Source organism: Halichoeres trimaculatus, unplaced genomic scaffold, assembly GCF_033239565.1.
Source record: "Halichoeres trimaculatus isolate MK-OKI-2021-1 unplaced genomic scaffold, fHalTri1.1 fHalTri1_scaffold_23, whole genome shotgun sequence".
NCBI classification, from domain to species: domain Eukaryota; kingdom Metazoa; phylum Chordata; class Actinopteri; order Labriformes; family Labridae; genus Halichoeres; species Halichoeres trimaculatus.
In genome coordinates, this window is record NW_027437201.1 from 320,710 (window position 1) to 331,625 (window position 10,916).

General features: G+C 43.3%; 1 protein-coding gene across 1 annotated transcript; it reads right to left on the reverse strand.

Annotated features, from left to right (window-relative positions):
- Positions 1 to 3,819: 3,819 nt before the first annotated feature.
- Positions 3,820 to 9,450, reverse strand: chrm3b (cholinergic receptor, muscarinic 3b). Its single transcript, XM_074663248.1, has 5 exons — positions 7,979 to 9,450; positions 7,188 to 7,345; positions 6,293 to 6,588; positions 5,543 to 6,219; positions 3,820 to 5,436 (listed from the first exon to the last, which is right to left on the reverse strand). The coding sequence occupies exons 1-5, from the start codon at positions 8,034 to 8,036 to the stop codon at positions 4,952 to 4,954; spliced, it is 1,674 nt and encodes a 557-aa protein (XP_074519349.1). The 5' UTR covers positions 8,037 to 9,450; the 3' UTR covers positions 3,820 to 4,951.
- Between the last annotated feature and the right edge of the window lie 1,466 nt (positions 9,451 to 10,916).

Below are 10,916 nucleotides of genomic sequence, written 5' to 3' on the forward strand. Positions count from 1 at the left end.
GGTCTGTTATGGTAAATAACAGACACATCACCACAATCTGTCACGTGTTTATCACTGACATCTGAGCACAGCAGGGTTTTGACTAGATTGACATCATTACCTGTGAGGCTCTGGCTTCCCCAAATTGCAGGAGATGGAAGCAGCTGGGAGGTAGAATGGAACACCCGTTGAGATTCGGACTGCACTATCCAAGGTGCTGTGTGGGATTTTGATGCCATTGAGGGATGCTGAAATGACGTCGCTGGCCTGGGTTGAAGAAGGGGCAGCGGGGTCCCAGGATGAAAACACATTGGACTGGAAAGCAGCTGGAGGATGAAGCGGCGGTGGCCTCTCATGTCTGGATTCTTGAGTTCATGCTGGAGGGATGACTGAATGGAAGACAGCATTGCTAAGATGACATCGTTTACCGGAGCTGTGGAGAGGACTGCTGAAGTCGGGGGTCTGGCTTTTTTGGCCAAGAGGGCAGCTGCTGGAGTCAGAGCGACTACTGAGTCCTTGGCAGGTTTACATTTGCTGAAGCCTTCCGGGGAGCGGAGACAGGACGCAGCCAGGCGGGAACTATGACAGACAGAAGGAGCCCTCTCTTGATTGATGGCTTCCTCTGATTCGGATATTTGATGAGGCTCTACCATAATACTAATGTAAAGTCACGGGTCTCTATTGTGGACAAGGGGCAACGAAATCTGAAGCAGCAAGGTAGGTATGAATAAGAGCATCTGCAAAATACCAGCAGAGGAAGCAGGAAGTAGGTTGGGTGAGAGTTGGGTGCGTTCATAGGGTACATGTTTGAACGAACTAGTCCTAGGTTTTTTTCTCAGATAAGATAAGATAAGATAAGATAAGATAAGATCTTTATTGTCTCCTATGGGAGAAATTTTTCTTGGATGCGAGGGCCCAGGCAACACTCACACTTCAGTCCAATCACAATCAAGCATAAAAAATAGAAAGGTACTCCAGAATGTATCCATAACATATACAATTTACAGCACAGTTTACAGCATATTGCACAATGCCCATGAATAGAAAAAAGAAAGAAATTTTTGCACAATTTCTTTCTCCAACTCTAACCTTGGCTAATGTATACTGGACAAGCTCTAGATCAGAAATCATGATAGGATTGTTATAATTTTTGGGGGCGTGGTCACAAATGACCACCAAAGTTGACCATTTTCCCGTTTCAATAAAAACTGAATAGCTCTCTTGTACAATGCTGGATCAGGACCAAAATTTACACACAAGTTCACTGTCAAATCCTTATTCCATTTCTGTCACTGGTTGTGCAAACAATAACGCTCCAGAGCACCACCAAGAGGCTTGAAATTTAAGCCCCTCCGGCTACTTTGAGCTACAGGCCTGAAATTTTGTGGGCAAAGCAACCATGACTAGACCTACAAAAAAGTCTATGATGACCATAGTAAATTCTGAACAGGAAGTTCCCTATTCGGACGTAAACGTTGGACTTTGATGATTTCTAGCCTACGTATTACAAGGAACAATACCCACGTTTTTGGTCTGATTATCTCCAAACTTGGCTTTTGTACACTACAGGCATTGCCAATAAAAGTTCCAAATGTTTTTTTGCTACACCAATGGGCATGGCCACAAATGACCGTCAAAATTGACATTTTGGCAGCTTCATGAAAACCTTAACAGCTTTTTTTCTACATTGTATGATCAGGACAAAAATACATACAGAGGCTCAGTTTCACAGCCTCAGTGCATTTCTATTGTTGGTTGCACAAACATTAATGCTTCAGAGCGCCACCCAGGGGCGCAAATCTGCAGCCCGTCCAACTACTTTGAGCTAAGGCATGAAATGTTTTGGGCATAACTATCATGCCGAGACCTATAGCTTTTGGCTGAACCACATTTGCTGCACATGTGGCGGCAAGGACATACTCCAATTGGCAAGGGCCTGCTTATCGCTGCTTGCAGCTTTAATTGCTGTGAGTGCAGTACTGCATTCACAGTGAATGTTCTTCTGTTACGGAATTCTTGATCGCCGTGAATGCAGCAATTCATTCACAGCATATGTTCTTCTGTGACAAAAAAATGTCTTGCTGTGAATGCAGCAATGCATCTTCTTCCGCCTGTTTTTGGACCGCTACTCCTCCTACTAACTTCAACCGTCATTTGTGTGTCTCAGAGAGGAAAAGGGCACTATAGCTTTTCAGAAACTTTTCACAAATACTTTCAGAGATATTCAGCGATTTACACAATTTTGGCCTCATAGAGATGAATGCAGAATTTTCAAAATTTGCTCTTTTTAGGACATTTTTTCAGCCTGTTTCCAACATTTCTTCTTCAGTCGTACATTCAGCTGGAAACTCCATTCAAACTTTGAAATAATCAGCTATCTTTCGGCTTCAATCAGTGGTTTTCATTTTCTCCATAGCATTTATAGTTTCTTCACAATGACCCTCAAAGGTCATGATGCATTTCAGGTCTTCAGACCATTTTACATTGGTGTGAATTGCATGGAATGTTCCAGCTTAGAGTGGGAGATTCAAACGACAGAGTGGGGAGAGGGGGAAAAAAAACCTGGAAAAGTGCAGGCACTTAAACACCCTGATTTCAGTGGGAATGTGTTGGGATTCAGCAGACTCCACCAGCTCTTTGATGGCACTTAGTAAACAATGATCACCATGGTAACATCTGGCTTCAGTTGAGCCTCAGCTGACAGGCTTACATGACAAAAAACTCACACACAGGACACACAGGATTACATTTTAACAGTGTTTAAGAGATCAGACTTGCATTTACGCCTTTTGACTATGGTTGCCTCCTGCATCAGCTCACTCTTCTTTGTCTATTTCTTGGACCTGTCCTTCCATCTATCATTGTTCGGAACATGGGATCTATCTCTGGTGGGATGGACGAGTTAGCTGTGCTGGCCCAGCAGCACAGGGGGTGCTGGAGGGCAGAGTGGCATTGTGATGTTCACGGACGTGGCTGACGGAGCTGACATCGGACGCCGGCGCTACATTGCTCGCCTGCTGTGGGCAGACAGGATCCAAGAGACAGAGACTGAACGGACTGCTGGGGAGGCTCAGTCCTGGACCCTGTGGAGGTGGAGACTGGCTGGGCTGGAGAGTGGTGGACAGGCTGTCATCATCTATTTTCTTCCAGCAGAAATACTGATAGACTCTTTAGTTTGAACAGACCACTGCTGAATAACTGCTGACTGTCGGTCGGAATGAATGTTAGCACAAACAGTTGATCCCATGTTTTAGCCTTAAGCTTGTGTTTTAGCCTTGAGCCCGTGTTTTAGCCTTTGACCCCTGTTTTAGCCTTGAGCCCGTGTTTTAGCCTTTAGCCTGTGATTTTGCCTTTAGCTCACGTTTGAGCCTTTGGCCCTTGTTTTAGCCTAAAGCCCTTGTTTTACCCTTTGGCTCCTGCTCTGTCTCTCTCCTGTTCAGCTTTCTTCTGCTCTTCTGTCCTTTTTCTGACAGTTAGGCTCCAGGGTCCACCATCACTTCAAAATAAATCCCAGAAATTGTTTTCAGCAGAGAAAAACACAGATATCTCTTATCACTACTAAACCTCATCAGCCAGCGTGGTGTTGCCACAGAGACTTTGGCTTAGCGTAAATCAATCTGATCTGATCAATCCTACTTGACCCAATCAGGAAGCTGAAAAGTTGCATTTAAGGAATAATCTTTATTAGTGATAGTAATCTTTTTTTAAAGTGTGGATTAAGATCAGGCATATATCTTGAGGAGAGACTTTTTAAGATCTTTTAAAAACTCCTGACATGAACTTTAAGGCAGACTTGAAGACATTTGCAGACACACTGGTTGGATTCTGTCTGATGGGCGGGGTGATCTGATTTCAGGTAGTCTAGCTTTGTGTCATAGATGGAGGTAAGCAGTGTCAGTGTGAAAGTGTTTCTGTCAGCAGCTTTATTTAAACACAATCAAACTTCAAAACAATTGTTTCACAGTGATCAGCCAGGGTCACCTAAGGGAGCCCACCTGTGGAATCTCACTGACTGATGATAGTGACCTGCTCACTGAAGCTTCAGAGTCTTCAACATGTCACTGTCTCAAACAGCTCAGCAAGCTTCTAATCTGTATGAGTTAGATGATGAACAAACAGAGCTCATTATGCTGTGCTCTAAATCAAAAATAACACACTCATTCACACCAGTGGGGTAAATATATCATGATGTTAAATATGAAAACAAACGTGAACATTAAGCTTTAACTCCTTTCTATCAGTTTATATCAGCTATCAACCAATTGTCAGCTCATTGTGAAAGCACTCATCCAACTCTCCCCGATACATCAGTGCTTTCAAATGAATAGAGACTGGAGTGCTTTTATTTTGAGAAAGCTCTCGCTTTCTCAACCTTTGACTGTAGGACTCCACAATTGCACCAGAAAATGTTTGAAGACATCTCTAATGAGATTGATATCTGAATGTCTAGACATCATCCTGACAGTAGAACTCCCCCTGGGTCTGTTTCTGTTTTGAACCTTATAAAATTTAACAAATGTATCAGTAAGTTGTTTTGAGGGTCAACCTCTTTAACCTGTGAAATGTTTATGGTGCTAAGAGGCACAATTTTCATCCTCTAAAGACCATAAATATTCCATGTAAGCATCGTAAAAACACAGCCAGGGCCGTGGTATTATTAAACTAGATTACTGAAGACTTTCACCCTCTGAGACCAGGATGTCATCACACTGGATTGTGTTCTTCCTCCTGTTGCTCTCCGTACAGGCTGTTTTGTCCTGCTCCATGTCCTGGCCCATTCTGCTCAGACTACAAACAGAGGTTATGTTCAGTTTGGTTGGCAGCTTCAGGTTCTTCTGATCTTTGGATGGATTAATTTTTTTTTGAACATTTAGTTCAGGATTTTATGAATAAATGGTTTTACATTCACACTCAGATTATCCACCAGGAGATGCTTCACACTCACACAGACACACTCAGGGGAAACAGGGTCCTAATTTTTGAAAGCAACATTCTTCCTCTGCTGGAACTGAGGCTTCTTCTTCTGGTTCCACCGACACATCAGGATGTCCCTGAAGGTTGTCCTGAAGGTCTTGTTGCACAGAGCGTAGCACATGGGATTCACCGTGCTGTTGACGTAGCAAAGCCAGTATCCCAGTGCCCACAGTGTGCCTGGGATGCAGTCCTGACAGAAGGTGTTGACCAGCACCATGATGTTGTACGGTAACCAGGTGGTGATGAAGGCAAACAAAATGGCGCTCAGCGTTCGCGCTGCCTTCTTATCGTTCGCTTTTTTCTCATTCACTTTCTTCTCATTCTTTTTCTTGTTGATCTCCATCTTTGCCTTGGAGGCAAAACGTTTGGCCATTGCAGCTGATTGGTCTGCCGGTGATGATGTCACAGACTCTGGTTGAGAACCTTTTACACTTTTAATGGAGGGTGCCTGTTTATCTTTGTTCTTCTTTTTGGATTTTGTGTCTGTAGATAGATAGATGGATGGACAGACAGACAGACAGAGATGGATGTCAGTATCATTTGACAGATTCCTCTTTCTGTTAAACATGTTACAGGTGTGATGTCTGACCTGTTGCTCCGTCCACCCCCTCATTCTCCTCTTCATTGTTGTTCAGGCTGTCACAGCTGCTGGGCTCGGCCTCACCTGCGGTGCTTGTGGTGGTGTTGGTGGACCTCTTGGAGGTATATTGACTTGGCAACAGTGATGAACACTTAAAACAGAAGGCTGAACATATTCCTCCTCCTCCTCCTCTTCCTGGGATGCTGACTTTGTCCTTCATTTGGTTCAGTTCATAGCTGCTGCTGCTCTGAGAGCTCATCTGGCGCTGCATGGCTGAAGAATCCTTCTGGCTGTTGGTCACTCCATCTCCTCCACCATGTATATTGTCATCCCCCTGAGTCTGAGATTGGCCTGGTGCTTTTCCTGCCCCGGATCCCTTCAGACCTTGGACTTCTTTGGCACGCTTCTCAGTCTCCTGAAAGATCTTCCAGAACAGTGTGGCCATGATGGTGACGGGCAGGTAAAAGGCAGCAATGGCAGTACAGAATGTGATGATGGGCTCGGACAGGAACTGGATGTAGCACTCATTGGGTAGGACTGTCCTCTCACCAACAATGTACTGCCAAAAGAGGATGGCTGGAGCCCAGAGGATAAAGGAGATGGACCAGGCCAAGCAGATCATTGTCATGGCTCGCTTTGTGGTACGCTTAGCCCGATAGGTCAAAGGTCGGGTAACAGAGAAATACCTGGGAGAAAGACAGCCACACAGACTTAGTTTACATTAACTTCCTCTAACGCTAATAAGAGGAAGATGTGTACCTGTCAAAGCTGATGACTAGCAGGTTCATGACAGAAGCGTTACTGGCCACGTAGTCTATAGCGAGCCAGAGGTCACACACAACAGGGCCCAGAGCCCACTGGTCCATGATGAGGTAGGTGGTGTACAAGTTCATGGACAGAGTCCCAATGGTCAGATCTGCAAACGCCAGACTGAGCAGGTAGTAGTTATTGACTGTCTTCAAGGCCTTGTTAATCTTAAAAGATACTAACACCAGGATGTTCCCAACCACAGTGACTAGAGAAAGCGACCCAGTGAGGAAGACGATGATGATCACCTGAAAAGGAAGATGCTGAGCATTAGTCTTTCATATCTCTAGCTTTATTTGGATGAACAGTATGGACTAAATGTAAACCATGTGATGTCAAAGGTGAAGAAATAAAGGATAGCTGACATTTCTGCACACTGCTCTTTACACCCAAGTATTATACGCAAAACCTGCATGATTACCTTATTATGCCTGATAACAGGAGCACCATGGGAGTCAGATGGTGAAGCAGATATCATTTCCTGTGTTGTTTTAAAGTGAGTACAGTGATAAATGTGTTAAAAACAGCTCTCAGGGCATCCTCAAAGCCACCGTTTATCTTGGAATGAAAAGATAAGCTCATACTTCAAATGAGCCATTAAATCCTCCAAGATTTAAGCAGCCTTGTGGAGACAGAGCTCACTGCTTGTCTGATGGATATCATTCCTAGCTACTGAAGCTCGGGAATTCCCTGAACTAGCCTTCAAATTACCCAGCATGCTCTGCTCTCGGCTCCCTCAGGATTGTTTTCTGTAAATATGGAACTTTAAAGTGCTCAGGTGAGAAACAGAATCATAGTCTAGTGGAGTCATACTGATATGAGCTGGAAGGGTCCTGGTGTGTTCTACCTGCCACACTGTATGTCCTCCTAATGGGTCGAACTTGTCCTCTTTCTGGGAGAGCATCCTGTTAGCTGCAGAGTCATTTCCTGAGACGTTGCTCACATTATGACGCTCCCACCCTCCAGGACTGTCCAACAACACTGTCAGCTCCCCATACAACACATCTGCCAGACAGGTGAAAACAACAGCACAGAGCAGGTGAAATCCTCTTAACCCCCCACCCCACACACACACACACACACACACACACACACACACACACACACACACACACACACACACACACACACACACACACACACACACATACTTTTAATTTTAACAAAGGTTAACTATCTGTCTCCACTGAAAGAATTCCCTTTGCTTCCTCTTTCTGACTCTTTAATAAAGTGGACTGCAAATAAAATAGGACAGAGCAGATCCCCCTGCTGACAGATCAACCCATAACAGTCTGTGACTGTCTGTAACTGTCTCTGACTTTTTGTGACTGTATGACTTTGTAACTGTTTGTGACTGCCTGTTACTGCCTTATCCTGCCTGTGACTGTAACTATGACTGTCTGCCAGTGTCTGTGACTGATTGTAACTGCCTCTCACTGTCTGTGACTGCCTATTACTGCCTGTGTGAGACTATCTCTCACTGTCAGTGACTGTCTGTTACTGTCTGTGAGTGTCTGTCATTGTCTATGACTGTCAGTTGCTGCCTGTCAATGTCTGTGACTGCCTGTGACTCTGCCTGTGACTCTGTCTGTCTGTTAGTGTTCTAGCCCAGATCTTGGTTGTTTCCTGATTTTGTACCTGTAGAAGAGCTTCCTGTGAGGATGACTACAGAGTCAGAGCTGGGCGTCGGGTTCATGATGACAAAAAAAAAATCATCTAAGAGGGAAGACAAGAAACCAGACTGAGAGGTGCTGTCCTATAAAAAGGATGAAGAGCAGCACTTAAATGTTCTGAACCTACAGGGGCCTGTACTACGAAGCTGGATTAGCTCTTAGAGAGATAACTTCCAGGATAAGTTTCGGGTTTTCCATACTACAAATGTGGATCTTTTTTTATCCAGACACGTTGCCCCAGTAACTGATGCTGAACGCCAAACCTGGTCCGGAGCAGGTTAAGTTCCAGGATAAGAGCTCACGGGGTGTGACAGACCGCCCGCTGACCAATCAGTTCTCTCGGGTGGGCATAAAAGACCGCCCAGTCACCAATTTGCTCAGCTGGAGTGAAGTCCTCCGACGTTGGACCACCCCCTGTCTTTTTGGCCCAACATTTTTTCTTATGGGCTGTGAACAAACAATATCTTACTGATCATCATAACTGAGACATTGTCAGGGAAAAGTAGAAATGTGTGCAAATGGAATCTTTCATACTGACCACTTTGAAGTGGTGGTTATATTTAATATTAATTTGCTCACACGTCTTTTTTTCCCCACTGCTATTGCATCTGCAATACAAACTGCCTGTAATGAGCGTTTTCCTTGGGATTTGTAGGAAAGTGGACTCTTTTTAATTATGAGGTGAGATATGATGCTGATCACACACACACTGACTGACAACATGAATGAATAAGGACCTAACTGTCCATGTCGTCACACGATGAGATAGGTCTATTAATATCAGCATTTTGGAAATTTATGTATTCATAGAGTCGATTTTTTGCCAGCAATCCCCCAGCTTATCACGGCCGCAGTTGTATTGCTCCTGGCCTGGATTATACTGCGGTATTCCTCGTATTTTTGCAGGATTATTTGCTGCTCCTCTGCTGTAAAGTAGGCTGCTCTCCTCTCCATTGTGGAAAATGCTCCAGGGCTGCTAACTACGCCCATTTTATGTGTGCGCGCACAGATCCCAGCCAGATTCACTTATCGAGCTGATAATGAGCTTCGTAGTACAGCAGATCTGGATGACGGAGATCCGGTGAAGTTCAGCGAGTTGTCGCAGAGTTATCCTGAATGACTTAATCCAGCTTTGTAGTACAGGCCCCAGGTCACTTTGATTCTGACTTTTTATAAACACTGTATTATTATTTATCCAACTAAGGTTTGCATTTCCTACTGTTTTCTTCAGATGTTTGTTGTTTCCCTGCAGCAGTAAATCAGGAGGAACAGCCAAAAAAAAAAAACACATTAAAAAAACAAAAAACAAACAAGCCATTACAACAATAAAAACACAGGTAGAACATTCCATTAGACAGAATCATTCTGTGAAATACATTCAACTTCTCTGTTCAACACTCACACTGCTGAGGGACAGGATCTGGAAACAAAAAGAGACAGTTTGAAGCATGGTTCTTAAAGGTAAAGGTCCTGATCCTTTCAGATAGGAGCAGATGATCCTCATAGGGTCAGATGAGGAGGACTTACAGAAGGTAGGACTCTCTGCAGACATACATTTTCTGTCAGCTCTGTGCTTTGCTGATTCTGGCATAGATTAGCATAGCCTGTAAAGAATAGAATACATTACTAATACAGGCTGTACTAATTAAAGCCAGAACCAACAGATCCACCAGATCCAGTAGGCACATCAGATCCACCAGATTCACCAGGTCCATCAGATCCATGAGACTAACCAGGTACATTAGCTCACCAGGTTCATATCCACCAGGTACATCAGATCCACTAGATCCTCTGTTGGACCAGCAGGCTACATTTAGCATGACCTCTGCCATCAATTTGTGTAGCTTGCGTATTGCTTTGTGTGATTCTTTCAGATTTCAGAGTTTGGACTCTTGATGATGGTGAATGATTCTGTTCATGTCAGCTGAGCTTTGCTGGTTACATCTCTGCCCTGCACACTATAACACTACACTGTTAATTCCATCCTAGTCTGTCATGATTTTAAACACATGAACAGGAGTAAAGTAAAATCTGAGAAGCTTTTATGCTTTAAGTATCTAAACTGTGACTGCTTGTTACTGCCTGTGACTCTCTGGGAAAACTCCCAGAGTTTTCCCACAGAATAATAGGTCTGCTGAGACTCACAGCTCTTTTAATCCACATCAAAGACTCACCATGTAACAGCTGCCTTTATTAGAATATTTTAACAGTATACATATATTTTATTGCACAACTCTAAAATGCAACTTTCATTCTTTCATCCTACAATCTTAAAAAAAAACAAAAAACAAACATATTTTAAGCTTTTTTGCCAGTTAATTGTATTTTTTCCTCTTTGTTTTTTTTATTTTTATTCTTTTGATATATTTGCTGACATTTTTTAAGTGTTTTTGTACCTCTGTGAAGTAGTTTTGGTTGTCTGGTGCCCAAATGTGCTGCAATAAATAAATGTCTTTGTTTTTTTTAAAGGTTAATTTCTTTGTTTCTTTATGAAAAAAAGGTAACAGCCATCCAAACTGTGTGATCACACATCCTCCATGATTTGAAGAACAGCAGGGCAGGAACTAACAGGTGTTTTTAATGTTTATAGAGAGTCAGAAACATTACTCTGACCAGATAAGGAGATTTTCTTCTTGAGCACCCTGTGTGTCTGATGTAACTCTCTGCATGAATGATCACAACATTAAGGCTCAGAGTATTTTGTTCTGATGATCTAACAGCATGAGGAGTCAGTCACATAGCAGAGCTTAAGACCAAGACACTCAAAATCATTTCAGTTAATGAGACACTTGTTTCACATGTATTCAGTTCTTGTTACCAGATTAGTAAACATCTATTAAAGCCTTAATGTTACACATTTTGACCCATTAACAATAAAATTAGAAAAACTGTAACCTACAGGC